Source organism: Phoxinus phoxinus, assembly GCF_949152265.1.
Source record: "Phoxinus phoxinus genome assembly, chromosome: 4".
Taxonomy (NCBI): Eukaryota; Metazoa; Chordata; class Actinopteri; order Cypriniformes; family Leuciscidae; genus Phoxinus; species Phoxinus phoxinus.
Genome location: NC_136879.1, coordinates 12,055,824 through 12,081,596, shown reverse-complemented (window position 1 = coordinate 12,081,596; position 25,773 = coordinate 12,055,824). Strand labels below are relative to the sequence as shown.

Genomic DNA, 25,773 nt, shown 5'->3' with positions numbered 1-25,773 from the left:
AACTTGCCATTTTGTGACATTTGGAGATATTTTTCTACTCAAAATGACACATTCAAATACAAAAATGATCCATCCAATGTTACCGTCATTGTGTATTGTCTACCAAGTATTGAGGTTTCTGTGTTCACATTATACATAACTTCTAATGTGTAGATATGATGTCTCACACAATATATTGTAATAAATTAATTAGATGTTTCAAAATAAAGCATATACTTTAAAAGTGCGGTTTAATTCAATGTTATATTGTTTGGGTGAAATATATTGCAAAGGAATAGATATTACTCAACCTTTTACTAGCCACGTTAAAATTACTTATTTTCTTTGTTGCTTTCACTTAACTTAGCTAAGTAGAGTTTACTTAATTCCATATGTGAAATGTACTTAAAAAATATGTGTGCAAAAACTTGCTAAAGAAAAATTAAAAAAAATTTACTTATTTTTTTTTTTCAGTGGCTGCAATTTAGCAAACTGTTGCTCACCTCCAGTTCGTGTTGCAAAATGGATAAACCATATTACCTAAGTCTTCCAAGCCCCCTGTGTACATATACACCGGCGCCTCTTTTATTAATTTACTTGATCATTCATTTACTTCTTTCACTTTTCACTTAATTTACTCATTTACTTAATTTTTAGTCTACTTAAAGGATTAGTTCACTTTTTAAAAAAACTTTTGATGATAATTTACTCACCCCGATGTCATCCAAGATGTCCATGTTTTTCTTTCTTCAGTCGAAAAGAAATTAAGGTTTTTGATGAAAACAGTTCTCCATATAATGGACTTCACTGGCGACCAAACGGTTCAAGGTCCAAATGACAGTGTCAGTGCCGCTTCAATGGGCTTTAAACGATACCAGACGATGAATAAGGGTCTTATCTAGCGAAACGCTCGTCATTTCAAAATAAATAAAAAAGTTTAAGTTTTATAAGCACAAACGCTCACCTTGCTCTGTTCTGGGATGTGCGTTCGTGACGTCACGTAATTAGCAATTACGTTGAAAAGGTCAACAGGTGATACTAAACAGGTGAATCAGCAGGTGTTTTTACTTCATGTTTGCTTATATAATAGAAAAATGATCTGGAATTATGTTTTTATATTGTTACAATACAATCAAGTCGCAGAAACCCTAAAACATTTTCACTTCAATCATGCTACACAATCAGTTAAGAGAAACTCTCTAGTTACCTCTACAAGCAATTTCTTGTCTCCTTTCCTCCAATTCCTTAGTCCCTGGAGCTTGTAGACTGTGGTTAATTCGTACACTTTGCTTTTTTCGTGGCCATGTAATTGCTCCTATCCGGTACTGACAAAGATATAAATGCTTCCTGGGCTTTCCCAATAAACACACTCAGTAATAACAAAGCGGACGCCAAGTTATCCCAGTGCTAATTATTTTGCAATATTTTCAAATGATGAGGGGGAAAAAACGACATTTGGATCCCTTTCATTAAATTTTGTCAGCATTTTTAATTATTCTCAAATCTCGCTAAATCAGACAGTTAACTTTTACTACATCTAAAAAATACCTCCTCTGGATTCTACCTTCCAGCAGCACATTTAAGCTCTCCTTTTCATGAGCCAACTTTACTAACTCCAGTTTAACCTCTCGCTGACCTTAATTTTAGATTCTCAAATTACAATTGCAGTTCACTCTCCCTCTCACTAACCTGCAATGTCCCTGGTTTGAGTTCTGGTTGAGCTAAGAGGCATTTCTGTGGGAATCTGCATGTTCTCTTTTGATGGCATAGGTTTCCTCTGGATTCTCTGGTTTTAACCCAACATGTAGGCTTATGTATATGCAACAAGCCAAAGGGGGTACTGCAGAGCCCCTCCCTCCCCACAGCTATTCTACCTTTTGGAGAAAAAAAATGCCCCAAAAATCTTATTAAAATCAGTAATAATCCTTAGAAGAACAATCAGTTTCACTATAACTGCTGAGGCCCTAACAATTGGTTTGCTCAAATGGGTTTTGAGTACCTTAAATCTGCAGCCCAAACTGTATTGTAAAATTTCACACTGATACATTTTATTTTGTCCAACTAAATGGGGATGGGGGTGGTGCAGTAATGTTTCAATTGCTGTACGTGGTCAGCATTCGTCCTAGCAATAGCATGGGTAGTAAGTGATGGTTACAGAGCGATAGTGTTGGAGGGCACACAGACACTGTTGTGCGATTCTAATAAATACATGGTTTAGTGACATTTAAGCACAATCAAGACAGAAAGATGGCGAAAGTGCAGCATTATTCCCATTGGGTTGTAAACTCTAGACAGCATATCCTAAACACAGCATAACACCCTCAAGGGCATTCAAAAATCTCCCTCATCAAGTCCGAAGCAACGCCCTATTACATTAAACATGCAAGATAATCTAAACAGCTGACCAAAAATAAATTGTGGGTGGGTAACCAGTATTAAAGAAAAAAACATTTGAAGAACATTTCAACTGATTCTGTCTATATTATAAATGTCAATTGAGTTTAAAACTTTAAAGAATCAAAAATGACTTAAAGGAATGACTTAAAGAATGACTTAAAGAATCAAAAATGACTTAAAGGTAGGGTGATATTAATCCAAATGACTTGACTAGTATTGCTGATATCACTGTGATGAACAGAGTAGGCTCGTTTGAGATGAGCAAAATCTGTGCAGAACCGACCACCGGTGATCACCGCGAGATGTATGCGGGTTAGAAATGTGTCCGAGTGCGGTACGCCTTGCTCTGATGTCATGCTGACTTATGTAAAAAAAACTGTCGCGCCAGCGAGGCAGACTTGTCGGATTCTGCAGTCGAGAGCAGTTGCTCTCCACCGACTGCGCTGATCAAAAGCACGGAGGGAAACGACTTGCTGACGACACAGCTTAATGCTCATTGGTTTTAAACAACCGTGATGTATTGTTCTCTTTTAGAATGTTTGATTTTAAAACTCTGATATCATGTTTTTGGGTCATTGACGAATAAGGTTTTTAAAAGTAAATATTTTTTTTAATGGAGATATAATTAATTTTGAAACCATTTTTTTTATTTTACAAAGTGTTAACAATGAGATTATGTGTTTTTTGCAATCAATTAACACTGTTTTTGTCATTATTTACAAGATGGAAAAAAATTGTCACAAAAAAGTCATTTGGTTTAACCATAAGTATATTTAAAATGATTCATTTTCAGATAATTATTCATGAAAAAAATATTATTTGACATTGATGTTGAGATGTGTAACACAGAAGAAATATAAAATAACATTATCACTGATCTCATAAATTTATTCATTTTATAAGACTACTCTTAACCCTCCAACATATTCAAGTAAAACATAGGGTATATGTCGAACGTCGCATGACGAAACCGGAAACCTGGTCTCATCGCATCCGTTTGTCATAGAAAGTGTTAACAGCCGTATGAACTGACGCCGATATCTATGGAATTTTAAGGTAATCAGCTAACCTACCTATCTCACTTTGTTATTGGCGTTTTATTCTATTTAAATATCTTAACGTTTTTTTTTTTTACTTTTAAATATCGATCTTCACATGCGAGGGACATTGGTTATGATCATCTTTGCTCGCTCCTTTTAAGTTATCTTGAGTAAAACAGTAAAAAAATGCATGAAGCACATACAAAAGACCTGAACCGGAAGCGATGCGTTCTGTTTTCCGGTTTCGTAATGCGACGTTCGACATATACCCTATTGCACAGGGAAATGAGAAAAGAGCAAATGTAGAAAAAAAGCCTAATCTGCTTTATATTTTTATTATTGTAGTTCCTTTAGTTATTAAAAACAAAAGTATTCAATTTAAATATTTACTATATATCGGTTTTACCGAATGACCAAGGCTGGTTATACCGAATGACTATGTCTGCTGCCCTTGACATTATTAATATTAAAGAAAATACACAGACACAAATAGCTACAGAAGCACAGTTTTTTGTTAATATAATATTGATTTAAAAAGTACATCAAACATTAAAAACATTTAATTGTTATTGGAACAAACATATTTACATACAACTCATATTGTTAATGAGTAATTAAAACATTGAAGCATATAATTGTTCTTGGAACAAATGTTTAAATTGTTTAAAGGGGGGGTAAAATACTTAGTTTCAGTCAATCTCATGTTAATCTTGAGTACCTATAGAGTAATAGTGCGTCCTTCATATCTCCAAAAAGTCTTTAGTTTCATCATATTTATAAAATAAAAATACAGCTTTCCGATTCTTACCGGAAAAAGCCGAGGTCCTTGATTCTGGGCGTGGGCGGAGCTATAGAGTCAAGCGGGAGCGCCCGGGAAGGTTTGCTTATTATCGATCGTGGTGCGGTAGGCCATATTACTATATATATAGTATTTGGTTTGCAAATCCAGCGACGACCTCAGCCTTGTTAATAAAACATTCGTCACTGGAATGACCAGAACACAAAACCGCACTTGCCACACTCCTTTGCTGTCCCGGAAATACAAACTGCATCCACTGTTCCAGTAACACTGGGTTCTTTGGGAAGCTGAACAAGGTAAACAATCAACCATTCCTATTTAGCGCTGCTGATGATGATTTCCGGTAGTAGCGCGTCGATGCATAGATATTATATAGAGATATATGATGTCTATGTGCCGATGAGCGCGGTCTTCTCTCCTCTGGTCGACGTGTGCGTGAACGCGCTTTTCCGAGAGCAATGCTCATATAAGGAGTTCCACTCTGATCTACGTCATTAGATCTACGATAGAAAAAAACCAGCCCAAACGTGTTGCAATCCGGAAGTATGATTTTCAGCACAGAAATTCTCTGTTATTCGTTCAAAATAACTTTTCAAACTTTGGCCATTATTAGCATGAGAATCCATCTCTTTAACACTGTAAACAACTCTGAATACATGAAACACCATTGTACCCCCCCTTTAACAATGAGATGCTATATATTCCTGAAAGTCATCCAGCGTTTGGAGCATAATCTCGAGGACCGTGAATTTAGAGGATCTGCCTCACTAATGGTTGTATGCACGTCTTCTTTAAAGTAGAAGATTTTGTCTGGTTCTGATGGCAAAGGTGGTTCCTGTGGGACCTCATCCACTGGGATGTCAGGTGTTACATTTAAAGACTCCAGGGTCAGGTTCAGTATATTGTTTATGGTCCTCAACTTCTCTCTCTGCCTCTGTTTTGCCCTCATCCATATGCCTTTATTCTTGATCCTTTTGGACAAGTTCATCAATTGACACTTGTACTTTTTTGCCACAGAGTTTTCTTATTTGATAACTAAAAATGTTTGACCTATTTAAAAAAAAAAAAACTATTAACAAAATATTGTATTTATTTATTCCAGAAATGTACAAATATGACCAACATACATTGCTGTCATTCGGTACAGCCAGTTGGTCATTCGATGTAACCAACTTTTCAGTATTACCGAATGACATTTTTGGTAATACCGTAAGACAATATTTTCAAACAATGCTAACAGGCTGATACAATTCACTCTTCAGTTTCAGCTCAAATGCAATGCCAGATTTACAATAATCAGGTTATTTGATACAGTCATATTCCTTTTAGATGTTTGTTTTTCAAAAACGTTGATGATATTAATAATTCAGCCGTGTTATTTTTTCCCCGTCATATTTTTTCAACAGCAGGCCTCTTTTAATTAAAACAGTTTCTCGTCATTGCTTCAAAGTGGCATACATCAAGAGGGGTAAACAATTTACTAATAAAGTTTGGGCAAATACCCATAGTTGGTTACAGACGCAACTTCATCTCTGTCGGCTCTAATCATTGTGTTTCCATTTAAGTAAATATCCTGAATGTCTTCCTTTAAAGGGGTAGTATAATGCCTTTTAAATTAAGTCTCTGATGTCCCCTGAGTCTGTATGTGAAGTTTTAGCTCAAAATACCCCACAGATATTTTTATATAGCATGTTGAAATTGACACTTTTTGAGGGTGAGCAAAAACGCAGCGTTATTGTGTGTCCCTTTAAATGCAAATGAGCTGCTGCTCCCAGCACAGGGGGCGGAGCTTCAAGTGTCCTTTTACCTCACACACACATGCACTAGAAATTTCAAAAACTTTTAGCCTTTTATGTTCAAACCAGAGTCAGACAATGATGGAGAGACTCGAGAAGAAGTGACAACATGTAGAAGCAACAGGACTGTGGTGAGCAGGACGAGGTCGAGGGACGTGAGAGAACGGGGCGAGACTGGTGGCGTGATTACTGATGAGCGACACCTGAGTGACGCACCGGTCTCGTATCTCTCACGGAGGAGCGGAAGCATAAAAGGAGGAGCAACGACAGTGGGGATCGAGAGAGGAACAGGCCTGATTTTATGTTGTGTTTTGTTTCTGTTTTGTGTGGCCAGCAGTCTCCGCGAGGGACTGCTGGCTTATACTTTCATTTTGTATTTGTTCATTTATTTATTAAAATATTTGAATGTCCGCCGGTTTCCGCCTCCTTCTTCCCATAAAATCTGAACTGCGTTACAAGGACATTTCTGAATGGTTATTTTGTATGTATTTATGTAGCTTACGTGTAGTTATCTTTTAGACATTGATTAGCATATTCTGTCATGATAATCTATAATAGTGTTCAGGGGTTTATGTAAATTCTAGGGTTGGTGATGTCACTAACCCGGGAGGAATGTCGTGTAGTCCCTACCAGCCGTTTGTTGTAGTCCTTAAAAAACTATTTCTTTAAATAAATTCATACAACGAATTAATTCATACTTTGCTTTGAACTTTGAGCATTGTATCTTTGCAGATGTTGTTTATGCTCAAACAGCAACATCACACACTAACTAAAGTATCTAACTACCAGTAACTATCTCTTTGACCTAGCATTCACATAACACATTATAGACTTCTATAACTCAATGTTAGGCTGCATAGATTAGGTCAGCCGGAACTGGGAACACTTCCCATAAATCCTGATGTACTCGTTACATCATAAGAAGAATGGCATCTACACTAATTTTAGTGTCTTTGTTTATCCCGAGGTTTTCCCGCAGTATCCAGATCTGACGAAGGACCTTCGCCTGGACCCGAGGACAACGCAGTGCTGAAGTGCCGACTAGGCTCTCCCTATGGAGGATCCCTTTACCTCTCTACAGGTAAAGCGTTGTGGGGAAATTCGGCTCGCGTATCTACCCCGAAGTGATAAAATAAAATTCTGCATCAAAATTTAAGACAAGTAGTTTGTTTAGGCTTGGTTTGCAGGGAATTGCGCATATAACAAACCTGCACATATAACTATAGAATTAATTCTTGATGCGCACGTGAGCGCCATCAGCATTTCTCACAGGTTCGCGTTTAAAGTCTGTGTAGAGAGAACGGTGTCGTCTTAGCGGCCCCTAATTTAATAACAAGTGATCACTTCGACGGAAGTGAATCAACCAAAACTAACTTTAGCTGGAAAATAACATTATTCAAGAACCGCTATAAAGCCAAAACAATCTGTTACCTTAAATTATACGTTTATCTCTGTAAAGCAGCTTTGAAACAATCTACATTGTTAAAAGCGCTATATAAATGAAGATGACTTGACTTGACTTAAAGTTAGAAAAGTGAAATTATAATCAACCACCCCTTTAAACCAAGTCTATGTAACATAACAATTCACTTTGCCTAAAGTCACTGTCATATTTAACTTTTGCTACCAATTCTCCATTTTATTCCTCAAGCAGCATACGTTAGACAAGATTCCCGATAAGGGAGGTTATAAAGCTCTGAATGGTTTAGCTGCTCAGTACTTGAGCGAGTTCTTATCACTTTATAGTCCTCATGTATATATAAAGCTGTCAGTCCTCCTGCGCCCACTGTGGTCTCAAAATTCTGGCCAGTTGATGATACCTAGAATATCAAAATCGACTGTGGTTGGTAGATCATTTTCGTTAACACCCAACCTCTGGAATAGTCTTCCTAGCGTTGTTCGTTTATATCTAGATTAAAGACCCATCTTTTTAACATAGCCTTCACATAACAAATTATCACATTTCTATAATTTAAATCCCTTAAACGATTGTTAGGCTGCATAAATTAGGTCAACCGGAACCGGGAACACTTCCCATAATATCCGATGTACTTGTTACATCGAAGAGGAATGACATCTATCCATATATTATCTGTCTGTCTCATTCTTATCCCGAGATTACAGTAGTCAGCAGGATCCAGTCCGTATCCAGACCAGAAGGTAGACCTGCACCCTGAGACGACCACAACGTAGCCTTGAATGTCAGAGGAGACCATGACAACTAGACGAGCCCTAGAGACAGATACCCTGTGAAGGAAGGCCCGCAGGCATGCCCGAAGCCAATCAAGATTCGTGTGTTCTACATGTGCTTCAGACACCGGTCACTCCGGGACGCGTTCCTATAACACCAACACCACGACGCAGTGTCAGGTGTCAGTCAGTTATCTGTCGTACGGTCAATTTGTCTTTAGTTTGAAAAGATAGATCTCAAATCCTGGAAAAGAGCTGAAGGAACTGTGGGCAGTTTAACTGCTCAGGATAAACAAGGGACAACTATATCTCAGAAAGTACTAAACAGGATTAAAAAACTGAGATAACCGACATGAGAAAATGACGTCAGTTAGAGGTTCTGAATTTTGGTTTCGATTACTTTTCGTCCAGACCTATCTCAAATACAAAAGTAGTCATGAATCTTTCAGTGTTGAATCGTGTACATTTTTGGTCAGGGTGTTATTTTAAATTTAGCAATTATTTTGTCTTGTGTCTATGAAATTGCTTATTCAAGGCAGCAATTTAGTTAAAATTGTGTTCCCATTTCGTAGATTCTGCCAAACGTATGACCCTGCATGAGCTTCTATTTGCATGAATAAATGGAGTCGCTGCTTTCTTCAACATGACAGCAGAATTATCTGCAAGAATCACTGATGAAAATAATGTCATTTACCTAGAACCTAAACAGTTGCAGTTAACTAGCAGTGAGCAATTAGAGAAATCCCCCACCCCCGGGTGTGACCCAGGGTGACCTCGCTCTCGTTAAGTGCCATAGGCAGGGAAGAGTGGGGGAAGTGCAAGTGGTTTCTGTAAGACTTTGGAGTGCAGTTCAAAGTATGAGACTGTTTTCTTCTTTTTAAAAGTCAAAGAAATTAATAAAGTTAATGTATAGTATTATGAAACAGAGGTTTGACAGGATTGGGAGTTAGAGATGGAAAAATGAACAAGTCTTGAGTAGAAAAAGAAACAAAATGTAGACAAAAGATTTAGACTTCCTGCAAATGTTATGGTTGAGAGAGAACATTTTCATTCCCACAGCTATGTGCTCTATTGGCCTTCATTCCCAAAACAAAGCCTTAAATACAACCTCACTGGAATACAACTCCAAACAGCCTGCAGTGGGGGACCGCAGATGCGACACTGAGCAGTACGGCTATACTTAATACATCTTCTTAATATGCATTTAACTGCCTCAGAAATGGCTTAATTGTGTGGTTTGTCCTGTTGTCGTTTTTCAGAGGGACCATCTTTTCAACCAGAGTCACTGTTGCCAAATAGATGTTTAATGCATGAACAGTAAAAATAACTAGTGAAATGCTGTTTCATTATAACAATAAAAAAGGTTTTGATCCGATTAATTAAATATGACAGTTAAATCTGAGCTATCGATTAACATGATACAAGTTTATTTGGGACTAAACTCAGCAGAGAAAGAAATATTCTCTCACTTTCAACTGCATTTATTTTCAGTAAATGTCTTCACATGTACATTTTTTATAAGTATAAAATATTTAACAACTGAGACATAAACTGAACAAATTTCAAAGATAATTGATGAACGAAAATGGAATATAAAGTCCTTGAACAAAGGGGGGTTTCTCTGATCGGATATCTATTCAATCATGAAAAGACCAGGTATAAATGCATTCTGAAATGGATTTAAATCCGTTCACTCAAACCACTTCGTCTGAGACGCATAATTGATGAAACGGGTCAAAATGCATCTTCTTATGTCAATTTTACTCAAATTTTACTAAAATGTAAACAAATAAACATGTGAGAGTGTGTTATAGGCTATATGAAATATTATAGCCAGATATGACAGTGCTACTGCAACACACATCGCTGCAGATGAGCGGAGTATCTCTTCAGCATGCCAAATCGCAAACTGCTGCTAGTGAAACTGAAAGCAAGTTGCAGATGCTCAAATGATGCCGCTCTTTCGCCTATTGTGGTCTTTGATCTTGAAATTAGCTGATGATGAATAAAATACAACTCATATGCTTTCGTTGATGTGAACTCGTTCAATTTGCAAGATAGATATCCGAGAAGTAAAAATGCATGAAGTGACCACCAGGTATAAACAGGCTCAAAAGTAACAATCAGGTTTGGCCACAAGCTGCTTAAAGTACTACAGTGGACCCTCTGCTCTGTATATTTTTTATATCTTCCTTATTTAATATACCTGACTCAGACCATCAGTTCATTAGAAGAGAGCGACATGTGTCACATATGCAAAGAGTTGAGAACCACTGGTTTAAGCCTGCTCCTGAAGGAGCCCCAAAACTGCACGTTTTCTTTATCGCCCTAATCAAAAGAAACTCCAGTCCTGTAATGGGTGTGTCAGAGAGATGAGACTTTCAAAATGTGATCCGGTGGATCCTCCAGGAGAAACACTGGTTTAAACTATATGATTTAAGCAGTATATGTATATATATATTATATATATTATAGGAGAAAACTCAGAGCAAAAGGAGGTTGGCAAAAGAAGGTTGCAAAAAGTATTTAATAAAATGGTGCCAATAATTATAGCAGTGTTTTGGAGAAAAACTATTATTTCAAAATGTGTGAATGATCAAAAGGATAAACAATGCAGATTTATTTTTACAACCATCTTTGATCATATTTATCAGGGGTGCCAATAATTCTGCCCACAGCTGTATATAGTTATGGTTTAGTTTGAAATGTTACAATTACCAGTTGAAATTGTTCATCTGTGTAAAAAATAACTGCTCTTCTGTTGCATTGAGTTTAGTTACCAACATGTCTGCCCCACAAATATTCAAACACAGCAGTGTATTAAAGCTATCTCATGAGAAATCTACATCTACTTGCGGTTAAAGTCAGTCATGATAGCAGAATAGAGACTTGGTGAAAGATAAAATGCAAAGAGAGCAAAAAGGTCCCTCACACACCAGGCCTGATTCTGCTGACCTGGTTCTTTGTGTCAACTCACATCCATTCAAAAAACATGAAGATGAACAAAGCAAAATATCAAAGAGGCTCCGGAATCCCCCCTCTAAGAATGCAGTGAGAATGTCCCAAAAATTCCAGATATTGGGACAAAAAGGACCCCTGTATGAGTTTGTGTCTTTTATTTATCAGGGATCGGCACTTGGTATAAACTAAGGTATAAACATAAGGTGCCAAATTCCAATCACTGACAATGTGACATAATCATTTAAACAGTAATAAATGTATATTTATTTTGGTTTTAGCTATTGCTGGAATAACATTCATAAAATTAAATGAATGATTCAGAAAGTTCTGTTGTAACCTTATGTTATCTCCCTGCCTTAACAATGGACAGAGCAACAGAGTGCCAGTCAGTGTCACTTGTATTCAAATTTCTCATACATGCACAACATAAGCAAAAAACAACAACAACAACTATAATGTAGAGTTGAACATTTATAAAATAAATTTGACAAAACCCTCATTGTTACTATTTGTAATGACTAAAGTCACAGAAGGGCTGATTGTGATCAAAGCCTATTGGCTGAGAGGTTTACCTTTAGTACAGTGGGGACACCTGTCATTTGCTGATTGGTAATGTCTCAGATTTGGTTTTAGATACGTGGTCAAGGAAAGAATAAAAGAAGACCATTACCAATGATCATGTTTTGTTTTCTGTCTGGGGTCTCTGAGTCTCCTGGCCACCAACACCAGACGCCCAGATCAACCTGACTGCCATCCATTTCCAACTTTCTTCAATAAATAATTCTCCAACATTCATAGTTCTGGCGTGGTCCTTGCTCGTGAAAGAAAACAAAATGTCCAAACTATTGAATGTTAACATATAATCACATTCTAACAATGCTCAGATATGTATTTTGCTTTTCTAACTGCGTATTTGTGCCATTAGTTAAACGTGGCAGAGGATGGAAATAAAAAAATAAAATTACCTTTTTTCAGTCATTCTGCAATCCATGATAGCGTACCACCCTACGGCACCTTTTCACTCAAAACTGAGTTACATTTAAAGAGACTAAAGTGTTGTAATTGCATTTACATGTTCATATGTTGTTAAACTGCATTAATGAATGAGGCTAGAACTATTCTGCAAATCAATAATACTGTATTCAATCCTTTCCACTGTATTCATTCATCCACAACCTAGCCGTTGGCCCTGAAGCCCCCAGTACACACACTTCAGGTGACATCTCAGTACACTGCACACTTCAGATGACATCTCAGTACACTGCACACTTCAGTACACTGCACACTTCAGATGACATCTCAATCAAGCACACCTGATTATTGATTCAACTGATCATTCATTCCAAGACCTGGAGTGGGTGTGTCAGATAAGAGAGATGTCCAAAATGTGCAGTGCTGAAGAGGGAAAGCCATGGAAAGCTCACTGCTACAGCCCGGCACTACATTCCTCTGCGGCGTTTTCACTGCGAGCGTCACTGAGCTGAGCATTTGTTGAGGAACATCGTTATAGATCCAAAACCAGACATGCACCGCTAACAGAGGCCATTAGTGGCCCACAGACACGGTCCTTTTCAACACTCACCTTGTTCATTTATACAACGTCCACAATCATTCGCCGCAGAATGAGTCTGGCATATGACCTTACATGCGTTAAAACGAAATACAATGTTTGGCAAAAGAGAGATTTCCCTCTATTTCCCGTTAGGTCGGGGATCCAGGCACAGTATGATTCTCTTTACGCAAACCACTGGAAAATGGTGCACATGTTGACTTGTCCGTCCACCAAACAGCACCAAAATAAGGCAAAAGGAGCCCCGTCCTTGTCCGCATGTCTTACCGTTATAGTCGCATTCCTTACGGCATTGGATGCGGTTTGCCGTATCTCAGCGGCGCTTCCCGGCTTCAGTAGGCTTTTCGTAAATCTCCGGGTCGATTCCGCTGCCATTTCTTCATCGGTACATTCGTGGCTACAATCTGCAGTGTGTGCCACGAATCCGTAATGTGTTTAATCACGTTGAAATCGAAAGACTGCAAGCGCACGTCCTTCGTCTCACTCGGCAGCTTTACTACAGCGCGGTGGGCAGGGCTCGCTTTACTCAGCAGTCATACAGATCGTGCTCGCGGAATTCAGCATTTTAGTGTCATTCCCAGGCATTGCCAGTGAGGAGGGAACAGTAATGCAAACCCTGATAGGGTTGAGCGATGGATTATAATAGCCCAATTGACATGAATCCCTTCATGTGGTGCAGACAGACCATATACCGGCCAGTCTTGATTCCACATCATCAGAATGTCAAATGTCGTGCATACAAGTCAACAGATCAAGTGCATTTAAACATTATTTAACCGAGATAATAATTAATGTGACACCAAGACGCCCAACATCTTGAATTTTTTTTATGGTCGATTCCTCACGTTGACAGTTAATGCAGGTAAATATATTTTACACTCCGTATGCATAAAAAGTAGTCTTACTGCGATAATCTCGGTGAGCATGTAATTTTAACCAAACTGTCTAGAACTGGTGATGGTAGAAGTGCGCGCGTGAAAGCATTCATGGACTTTGGCGCCATCGCGCGTCATCTCCACAAAACAGAACACACATTATTACAAAAGCATGTCAAAAGTGGTTGGTTGGAGCCTCAGCAATACTGTCATGACGTAATTTCCCGAAATAATCGGTTGCACTGGATTTTTTTTTTTTTAAGATAAAGGTCAACAATCCATAGCAGGGCCGTGCACAGACATTTTGGGGGCATGGTGGTCAAGTGTGAAAAAGGGTACCCTCTTATAATTATTTATAAAATGTGAAGTTACATATTGCTAATCATCTTTTAATTAATTTCACTATTTAACACTATAGGCTACACTGTAAAAAATAAACAACTCATTTTACAGAAAAAAACTTTAATTTTCTTTCATTTTAAATCTCAAAACTCTATTGTGTATTGTGACATTAATGACAAATTGCAGTAATTCACATTTGTTATACAGAAAATGTAGGCCTACTGTATTTTTCATACAGTATTTTTTTGTTTTCTTAAATTACATAAAAATGTATGTAAAATTACAAATATAATCTTGTAATTAAACAGTAACAAAACAGTTAAATGATAAAACGGTCAATGACTGGCAGCCCCCCAAAAAGCTGTAACATTTAAGTAAAAGATCCTAAATTAAATAAACTGAAAAACATTGTTATTTTACAGATATTTCCTGAATTATCACGATCATATAGACTACCTTCAATCGTAAAAAAAAAAAAAAATTAAAGGAAAATATGCTAATTTAAATAAAGTGCAAAAAACTTTAACAGCAATTTGATGTCACCATGATAGAGATCAGTATTTGCTTTAGTTGGGCTCATGACCCTTGAGATTTTAACATTAGTTTTTACCTGGCTGATTTAAATAATGCAAGACATTTTTTTAGCAGATTATATTATAGTAATGGTGGTGTGATTCAGTGATATGATTGTGATTCACTGATATGACTTTGATTCAATTCTCAGAATATGTTAGCTGAGGTTACATAATATATATATATATATATATATATAAAGACTTTAAGTTTATCTATAGAGTATGATTAATGTCACAATTATTCTTGTAGTTGTAGTTCTTGTAGATAGTAGGCTATTGTGAAAATCTGAAAAAATAATAAATTATATAATATATATATATGTATTATACAGAAAATGTATTGATCTGTTTTTTTGAGGAGAGGCACACAACGTCATAAGATGTTGGTATTTGGTTTAATTTTGGTTGCGACGTCAGGTGACCAAAATCCAACATCACCTCAACGTCTAATGCCAACGTTAATTTGACGTCCAATACCAACATCAGCTGATTGTGTTGTGAACCCAGCAAACATTTGGACGTTCAATGACCGTTGAAAAGACGTCCTTCCGGGACGTCCCGTCATGGTTGAAAAATAGTTTCAAAATGAAAGTTGAACCGACGTATACGTCTTTTCTGGCCGTGAATTCCACGTCTTTTCTGCGCGTCCCTGGACGTTAGAATTAGTCTTCTTCTGGATGTTTATAAGGTGTGTTTCTGCATAAGTGTAGGCATATAAGCCTGCATATAAAATAATCATACACCCATTGTGTTAAATTGCGACCAGCGATCTAGACGTTTACACATCTAATCTAAACATGACAAAGGTTCTAAAAAGGTCCAAAATTGGTCCAGTCAGACCTGAACATCAATAAAACGTTTTAATCACGTGTACATCACAAACAAGAACACATTATTTGTGGACATAGGCAAGGCAAGGCAAGGCAAGTTTATTTATATAGCACATTTCATACACAGTGGTAATTCAAAGTGCTGTACATAGAAGAAATTGAAATAATTACATAAATAATAAAAGAAATAAGAATAATTAAAACAGTTTAGAAAATAAAATACAGTGCAAACAGTCGGACAAACAGTGGCACAGTGCTCATTCAGTAAATGCAAAGCTAAGCAGTGGTAATTCAAAGTGCTTTACATAGAAGAAATTAAAATAATCAAAAGAAATAAGAATAATTAAAACCCTATCTGAGATGGAAGTGATTGAGCAGGTTTGCGGTGCCACTGGACCTACAATCCAGGGACGTCCTCTGCTGGGGTGGTGTCTCACACAGAGCACGTTTCACTTTTGCTGTTTTAAACAAACAGCGAACTCTATACTCTCCGTAGTATAGATAATCTTCACTCGCCTCGTCGGAGTGAAGCTCTCCCTTTCCCTTCAAAATCTCTTCCAATCAGACAGCCCTAAAAATTAATAAAATCTTCCTGAATCACAGTTTGGAAAATAAAATAATAAAATACAGTGCAAACGTATTTTACATCAACCGGTAGCTATTATAGATCTTTCTTTTAAAAGGATCTTCTTACGACTTACATGTATCAACTTTCTTTTCTCTTTCAATCTTCTTACGACTTACGACTTCCATCTATCAACTTTCTTTTCTCTTTCAATCTTCTTACCATCTATCAACTTTCTTTTCTCTTTCAATCTTCTTACGACTTACATCTATCAACTTTTTCTCTTTCATTTACTTTCCTTAGCCCTGCATTCACATTCTTAGTTCTTTCTCAGACGAAAACTTTAGTATCGTCATTCAAATACTGTTCTACAAAGTTCATTCAGTAAATGCTATCTGCAATGCATATCTGCAATGTATTGAGGTCCTAGGCCATTAAATGATTTATATACCAGTAATAATACTTTAAAATCAATCCTAAATGTGACTGGAAGCCAGTGTAAAGACCTGAGGACTGGTGTGATGTGTTCATATTTTCTGGTTCTGCTCAGGATCCTGGCAGCAGCGTTCTGTACGAGCTGCAACTGTCTTATGGTCTTTTTGGGAAGGCCAGTAAGGAGTCCATTACAATAATCCACCCTGCTGGTGATGAAAGCATGCACACGTTTTTCTAAGTCCTGACTGGAAACAAAGCATCTAATTCTTGCAATATTTTTTAGATGATAGTATGCTGATTTAGTTATTGATTTGACATGACTACTGAAGCTAAGGTCTGACTCTAAAGACAACCCAAGATTCCTGACTTTATTTATAGTTGTTTGACCAGAGTGAAGGTATGCATTCACCTTGAGAACTTCATCTTTGTTTCCAAACACAATGGCCCTCATTTATGAAAAGTGCGTACACCAAATTTCCAGCGTACACCTGGCGTACACCCAAAACCACGGTGACTTTGCGATTTATCAATATGGACGTTGGCGTACGGCACGCTCAAATCCTACGCCAGCTCAGATCATTTTACATTTAGCACACAGTGAAAATGACATGAATATTTCAGAGGGCAACTGAATATAGCGCAGCATAGTTTTAAATCAAGGGTTTAAAGTTTGTCGATCATGTGTCCCCAGTGAAGCTGAACTAATTCACATGGACTGATCGGGACTGACCGTCAATATCACAAAATAAAAAAACTCAAGCTTACTGAAGACATGTAAGAGTCAGTGATAAAATAAGAACAAATACACAAATTACAAGCAATAGGACAAAAAAAAAAAACTACAATAGAACAAAGACACAACTAAAATAGACCTACATGAAATGCTACATAGATTGTATAAAGCAATCAAATGTATAAAAAAAACAAGGCAAGGAACTTAAAATCCATGAGGTGACAGAAATGGAGAAGAAAAAACATTTGGAAGAAACCAGGCTCAGTCAGAGGACCAGTTCTCCTCTGGCCCACGAACAAATGTTGTGATTATCAGGCTGCATCACAAATCAGATTGTGGATTGGTGTAATTCAGAATATTTCATTTGGTTCCATCAACTTGAAGATCAGGATACAACACGCCGGCTTGGAGTTGAAGCTGGTCGTAGGGGTCTGTGAAGAGGACTTGTCTGGTTCTTGTGGCCTTTGCTGTGGATATGGAAACCTCAGGATAATGAAACAGACAAGATTGTTAGCGAATAAATAAACCATTACTGTACATTATCTGGGCCACTATATATATATATATATATATATATATATATTCAAATGGAAAACAAATAAGTTCACAAAGACTGAGACGTCAGAAAGTGCATACTGATTGTTTCCTCTATTTTACAAAAGCACAACGTTTAGTTATTATTCGAATGACGTATTAGCCTACTCTTGATGCAAGACCAAAAATGAGTATTTTAAGTTAAATGCAAGTGATCGCGCCGGAGCCTACACGTCATGCAGTAAAGCATGCTAATAGCTTCCACACTCCACACAAACACTAGGATATGTGCCTAATAATAGGCTAGCGCACATTAATCTAGGTTAATGTGAGAGTGAGTGGCCAAGTAAAGTTGCTACTACACTGTTAGCCCTTACTGTAGAAAAAGCCCACATTCTTACAATATCATACCATTTTCCATTAAAACAGTAATATACAGGAATATACCTACAGGAATATACTGTGAATTAACAGCGCTCAAAGTCGACACTCAGAGGCTGTGTTCCCAATCACACCCTATACCCTCATTCACTATTCCCTACACTAGTTCACTAATATAGTCCACTTGAATGAAAAGAAGTGAGTGAATTGAGACACTGATGAACACCTGATAAGCAGAATCACTGAAGGACAGAGAAACAAGAACAGAAAAAAGAGAAACACAAGAACTACAACTGACTTCCAGCCACACTGAGTGTGAAACCAGTTTAACATTATTTATTTCAAGTTCTTGTTGAGAATGAACAAGGATTTAGTTAATAATAAAGTTTGTTGTCACCATGATGGAGATCCGTATTTGCTTTAGTTGGTCTCTTGTACCTTGACTTCAAAACTTCTTACATTCTTCTCTCTCTGGCTGTTGTAACATTGAGTTTATAAAGCACATTTGTTACAGCAAGAAAAAGTCAAGGGGAAGTTGATCAGGAGTTTTTGGTTTTGTGATTTCAAAATACAAATGAAATTTATTACATGATTTATTACTTTTTTAATTTATGTGAGCTGTGAATTTCTGGTTTAATACCATATATCTGATAATCTACAACATGAAATCCAGCAATATTTCTGTAATCAGGTCAACTGAAAATTTTTGAAATCATATAGTGCATTGAAATTGAATGAACTCCTGCTTGACTCTGACACTTACAGACATCAACAATCATCATATGAATCTCAACAATGGTGATGATCAGAAGTTTCATGTCGCAATGCATGCTGGGTACCAGGATAGTATAAAACTCCCAGCATGCTCTGCTGCATGAATAATAATTAAAAATATATATATTCCTACCATTGTTGAGATGCATGTTCTAATATGTGATATTTCTGTGTTTCTACAAGACAGTGTAGCCCTTTTATTTTTGGTTATGCATGTGTTAAATAAATTAGTTATTGTTGCTGTTGTTTCACAGTGGTGGTAATGTAACACTTTTGATTGAGAATTAAACTCTGAATGAGTGAGAACTAATTTCTTAGTGAATGGACAGGCCACATAATGATTTTGTCATGATAGTGAATATAACCACAATCACTCACGAACTGTGTGTGTGCACAAGTGCGACTTGCAAAAACACAGCTCAAGCAGGAAGAGAAAAAATAATGTGTTGGCATCAGTGACCCAACTAAAGCAAACACTGATCTCTATAATGGTAACTTCAAATCAAACATTTTCAATTAAACATCTTAATAACAACTTCAGTAGATATATGACAGAAATAAAGTCAAACTGGTTAATAATATGTGTAATAATGTGTTATGGCTGGAAGTCAGTTGTAGTTCTTGTGTTTCTCTATTTTCTGTTCTTGTGTTCCTCTTTCCTTCAGTGATTCTGCTTGTTAACAGCAGGTGTTCATCACTAATGCTCAACAATCACTGACATATTCACTTAATGATCTTAATTATCTCACTGCAACACTGCGTCAATGTTACTTTTACTCTTTGTAGTGTGGATGTTCCTGTGGGGTTGAAAGGGTTAACAGTGTAAGATAAAAAGACACACCCACAAAATGTATTTTAACAGTAATAAACTGTAAGTTATAAAACAGGTTTATACTGGCAACACTGTTGCCAGTAGTTTACTGTAAAATGTAGTTTTTTGGGTCACCGTTGTGCTGAAGAGTAGAGCCTGTGCTTCAGTCCAGCAGAAGATCTAGAAACATTGATGATACGCCGCATGTTGCTTTATTTAACAGAATGTAATTGCTGGTTCAGTGGAAATCTTTTTATGTACTTAAGTTTTTAATGGTTTCTAATGGAAGTTCTTAACTCTTTTCTCACATTATTAATGCATTACACATTTTAGTTTTACACATTTAAATTACAGTTGGTCAATTTAAGGCAGTCGGTTTCTGCAAGAGAAATTAGTTTTAAGTCAAATTTTAATTTAGTGCATTTCACAGTAACAAACTGTATAATACAGTAAATAACTGGCAACAGTGTTGCCAGTATTTTACTGTAAAAAAACCCGGTAAGGTCTAACAGTGTACTTACATGTTTCAAATGATAAGCCATATGATATTTAAGGTCAATGGATGATAGGCGAACATTTCGATTCCGATAGTCAGTGTTGCCGAACGAGAGTCGCAGCACAGATCATCAGCAGTCTGAGTCAGATTTCATTTATCACGAGAGTGAGGATAGCTGACTGACAAGACGATGTCGGAAGATTTGGTTTCTTTGTGAAACATTGTTGTGTTTTTCATTAATAATAATGATGAACACACCATTTAAGAAAATTGCAGCCCACAAATAGGCGCTAATTCTAAAGCAAAAGTAAACGTGCACAAGCATTGTAATGGTGCGTGTCCATTGGCGTGTCTATATATCACAAATGTTATTTCTCGTGCCTTTAATACGGCAAATTTTTTTTTGCGTGCATATGCTACGCACTTTAGGGCGTGTAATGTGCACGCACGCACGCACTCCCCACCCCTAATCCTACCCAAAACATTTTTGGCTTATAAACGGCTTGAGAAATAACATTTGTGGTATACGCACTTTCATGAGAACGTGTTGAAATGATTATACTCAGCTCTGAGATCAGGGCTCGAGACTAACGGCGTCCTATCGTCCTGGGGACGATAGAAAATGTGGGTTTTTTTCATTCATTACCTTTATTTTACCAGGAAAAAGCACATTGAGATTAAGAATCTCTTTAACAAGAGCGTCCTGGCCAAGACTGACAGACACAGAACGTTTGAGTTTAACATCCAACAACATATACACATATACATACACAAACAAATTCAGTCAGATTTCAATATCGATAAATAACTAGTTAAAACATCTACAGCCCAATGTCTCATTCTCCAAATCATTTAAGAATACTTTAAAAGTGTCAAACGGAACCAGTTCACTCAGTTTCAGAGTATTTTGCAAACAATTCCAGGCAGAGGGAGCAGCAAATTTAAATGCCTTTTTTCCAAATTCTGTGCGTACCACTGGAACAGACAGTGAGAATAGTTCTTGTGATCGGAGGCTATAGTTACAGGTATGCTTTTTGCAGATGTATGTACAAAGATATGTTGGAAGTAAACCCAGGATAGATTTATAAATAAAAACATGCCAGTGTTTTTGTCTTCGGATGGACAACGCAGACCAGCCAACCCGAGCATACAATAAACAATGATGAGTGAGTGTTTTAAGATTAGTTATGAACCTCAGTGCACCATGATAAACAATCCAAAGCATGTAAAGATTGTGAAGATGCATGCATATATATAACATCATCGTAATCCAGTACAGACATAAAAGTGGCTGCAACAAGCCTCTTTTTTGCTTCAAAGGAAAGACATGATTTGATTCTAAAATAAAAACCCAGTTTCACTTTCAATCTTTTCACCAGTTGCTGGGCATGAGGGCCAAAGGAGAGAGCGTCATCAATTAAAATCCCCAGATACCTATACTGAGACAGAAACTCGATTTCTGAACCTTGAGACGTAGTAATAGGCATAAGGTTACTCTGAGAAATTTATTTGGATTTGGAAAGCAACATGTATTTTGTTTTATCAGTATTTAAAACTAGTTTTAATTCAAATAAATTACTCTGAACAATATCAAATGCAAGCTGTAACTGAGAGAGAGCCAGATTGGGTGTGAATGCTGAACTATATATAACTGTATCAGCGTAATAATGAAACTTTACATTAAGGTCAAGGTCAAGGTCACTTTATTTATAAAGCACATTTAAAAACAGCCAATGCTGACCAAAGTGCTGTACAAAATTATCAAGTACAAAAACGACACAAATAGAAACAGCAAACAAAAACATTTAAGCATGAGTGTCCCTAAACTGACTCAAAAGCCAAAAAATAAAAATATGTTTTAAGACGAGACTTAAATGTCTCTGTAGTGGGGGAAGACCTAATAAAAATGGGCAGTTTATTCCACAGACTAGGGGCCACAACTAAAAAGGCACGATCACCTTTAGTTTTCATCCGGGTCTGTGGAATGGCTAAAAGGAACTGGTTAGATGATCTAAGGGGCCTGGACGTGCGGTAAGACTGAAGAAGATCTGAAATATACAATGGAGCCAATCCATGTAAAGCTTTAAAAACCAGCAATAACACCTTAAAATCAATTCTGTATTTGACTGGCAACCAGTGAAGAGAGGCCAATACCGGGGATATATGGTCCCTCTTCCTGGTACCAGTCAACATTCTAGCAGCCGCATTCTGAACAAGCTGCAAGCGTGATAATGATGAAAGACAGATGCCAGAATAAAGAGAATTGCAATAGTCAATTCGAGATGATATAAGGGCATGAATAACAATCTTGAAGTCCTTGAGAGTAAGGAAGGATTTTATCTTTGCAATCATCCTCAACTGAAAGAAACTACCTTTGACAACAGAATTGATTTGTTTGTCAAATTTTAAGGCTGAATCAAAGATAACACCCAAGTTTCTGGCCTGAGGGTGCACATTTATGGACAAAGGACCCATTTTTTTTGTGTTATTATTATTAACATTATGATCAATATTATTTATAGTAAATAGGAGTGGTCCAAGGACTGACCCCTGTGGCACACCTTTAGTGACTTTGAGTGACCCAGAGATAAAACCTTCTGCTTGTACACATTCTGTTCTGTTTGAAAGATAGTTTTTAAACCAACCAAATATGTCTAGATAATCCAATACTGACAAGTCGTTGTATCAGTAAAGTATGATCCACAGTATCGAATGCTTTTGATAGATCTATGAATAAGGCTGCACAGTGTTCCTTGTTATCAACAGATTCAATAAGATCATTTAGTACCTTTAAGGCCGCTGTAGTTGTACTATGTTGTTTTCTAAACCCAGATTGGAAATCAGACAGAGTATTATTAAAAGATAGAAATTCCTTTAATTGATTATTAACTAATATTTCTAGTACTTTGGCCAAGACTGACAGCTTGGAGATGGGCCGGTAATTATTTGCGTGTGTGGGATCTCCGCCTTTAAAAAGGGGAAGAACAAAAGCCGATTTCCATATGTGGAATTTCATTTAACTCAAGTGAAAGGTTAAAAATATGAGTCAGAGGAGGGGCAATAAAATCAGCTGCTAACTTTAAAAAGTAGGGTTCTTAATTATCTGGGCCTGCCGATTTTGATACATCTAAAATTTTAAGTGCTTTGGACACCTCCGAGATTGCAATTGGTGAAAAGTTGAAGGATTGACTAGACACTAAACTCTCTGACTGAACAATCAAAGGGTTCACATTAGCACCATTAACTGAATCAAATAAAAAAACAGAAGCTATGAAGTGTTCATTGAAACAATTTAGCATATTTACTTTATCCATTATTGTATCAGAGCCCTTATTAATACATGGTGGAAGTTCTATACCTTTATTATTTTCAGTTAATGATTTAACACTTTTCCAAAATTTTGATGGATTGTTTAGATTGTGAGATGTTTGTGTAAGAAAGTGTTCAGCTTTAGCTTTTCTGACTGCAATCGTACATGCATTGTGCAATCGCCTAAAATCAAGCCAGTCTGAATTTAAATAGTTTTTTCTAGCTTTTGCCCATGCCAGGTTGCCATCATGAAGTATATTTGATAAAGGATGAGAAAACCATGCATTATTCCGACCCTTCACCCTGTACCTTTTGAGAGGAGCATGTTTGTTAACTAAACCAGAAAAATGTGCATAAAAAAATTCCCAGGCTATTTCAAGCTCAGGAATTAAATTAATTTGTTCCCACTCTAAATTATTCAAATCATGTAGAAACCCTTGTTCTGAGAAATGTTTCATGTCACGCTTGGTTATGATGTTTGGTTTAGTTTTAGGAATTTTTGTGTTTCTAGCTGTTGCGATGACACAGTGGTCACTGATGTCATTCGCAAATATGGATGCAGTTGAATACTTATGAGGAGTGTTTGTTAAGATTAGATCTATTAGTGATGATTTCTTTGGACACTTTAGGTTCGGTCTAGTGGGCTTGTCAACCATCTGAAAGAGATTAAATGCATCACAATACGTTTTAAATTCATCAGCTGCTGGATGCAACCAATTCCAGTTTAGATCACCTAAAACTACCAATTCTTTAGCATCAAGAGCTGAAAGGAGCTGGAATAAAGAAGGGAGCGCACTACTGTCAGCAGACGGTGTTCTATAGCAACCAACAATTGTTATGCTGAGAGATTTAGAAACCTCAAGATCGAGAGCTAAAAATTCAAATTGTTTACTCACTGATTTAAAAAGCAGTACTTTAACATAAAACCTTTTTTTAATAAATATAGCTACGCCACCACCCCATTTTGGTCGGTCAGATCTATATACATTATAACCTTTAATAGAAATATCTTTGTCTAAAACAGATTTGCTTAACCAAGATTCAGTTAGAACAATTACATCCGCATTAGTGGACTGTGCCCAAATACGAACCATATCCATTTTAGAGATTCATTTTTAAGCTCTGAACATTCAAATGAATAAAACCAAGTCCGCACCTTGATTTAAAATCTGCAGGTGTTTCTAAGCTTGATGCAGAGTCAGAAACTGGGCCTGGGTTAGGTTGAATGTTTCCCGAAATCAAAAGTAATAAAACAATCAAGCACCTCTGCCTAAATGATTTAATATTATAATGTTTAGAATTTGTCTCTACTGTTTTAAAAGACCAGTATGCACTAGAGATTATAAAATTATCCTGAAGCGCCATAATACTGGACAAACAGACCAGCCCGTTCCATAAAAGATGCTAAGAAAAGCGGGGATGTCACAGTGTCTGGTGGTTCCCTGGGTTTAACACTAGAGGTCTCAGTTTTCACGGTGTCTAGGCATTTTCACTACATTTCCCATAATCCTGTCTGTCACTGATTGTTCATTTCCTTCAGCTGTTTCTCGTCACCTTGTTTGCACTTGTGTATATATACCCTGTCTGTTTCAGTGTTTGTCACGGAGTCCTTGTAGATTGTCCCCACACTTCCGTCTTGTTGTTTGTTTATTGTTCCTCGGGTTGCCTTTGTATGGATTTTGACCTTTGCCTGGACTGATTGTGAGTACGGATTACCCCATTAAAACTACTGCACTTGGATCTTCGTGTCTTGTGTGTGTGTCGTGACAGAAGGACTCCGTCACCACAAGATCCAGCGGTATGAGTCTTCGTGACTTTTTCTCAATCACGAAGAGGGAGAGGAGACAGCAGAATGGGAATCCTCGAGCCGAAGAGGAGGAGCCACGCATGACTTTAGATGAGTGTTTTGCGTTGTGTGCTCGTTTCAGGGAGGAGAGTGCTGCGCTCCCGGTTAATTCCGAGGAGAGAACAGCACCCAGTCGCTCGCGGACACGAAGGAGGAGGAGGAAGACTTCCTGCCTCCCCAGTGAACCAGAGACCAACCCGGTGGCCGTCCCTGTGCAGCCCATTGTCATTCCGGTTGCCGTCACCGTACAGCCCGTTGTCATCCCGGTGGCCGTCCCTGTGCAGCCGAGGAGGGTCCAGCTGCGGCTTGGGCGTTCCCGTAATGACACAAGAATGCCCTTTGGGCGTTCCTGGTAGCGTTTCATCGACCAATCGGGAAGCGTTTCGCAAGGCACACTGGGTATGATGTCATTTCCCCTTCCATATTTGCAATTTTACCTCGTAAGTTTCGTCGAAGAAGAAGTAACGTTTGTCAAGCGGTCATGCGATGAGAGATTATGTCAGTAAGTAGGCTATTGTTTATTTCTACAACATTG

At 37.4% G+C, this 25,773-nt stretch overlaps 1 protein-coding gene across 2 annotated transcripts in view; it reads right to left on the bottom strand.

Moving 5' to 3' along the window:
- Positions 1 to 13,235, bottom strand: part of dock10 (dedicator of cytokinesis 10) — a 179,092-nt gene extending 165,857 nt beyond the window's left edge. For both annotated transcript variants that reach the window (XM_079611252.1, XM_079611254.1), the window contains exon 1: positions 13,000 to 13,235. In XM_079611252.1, coding sequence (XP_079467378.1) covers positions 13,000 to 13,107 — 108 coding nt within the window. In that variant the 5' untranslated portion in view covers positions 13,108 to 13,235. The remainder of the gene's footprint in view (positions 1 to 12,999) is intronic.
- Between the last annotated feature and the right edge of the window lie 12,538 nt (positions 13,236 to 25,773).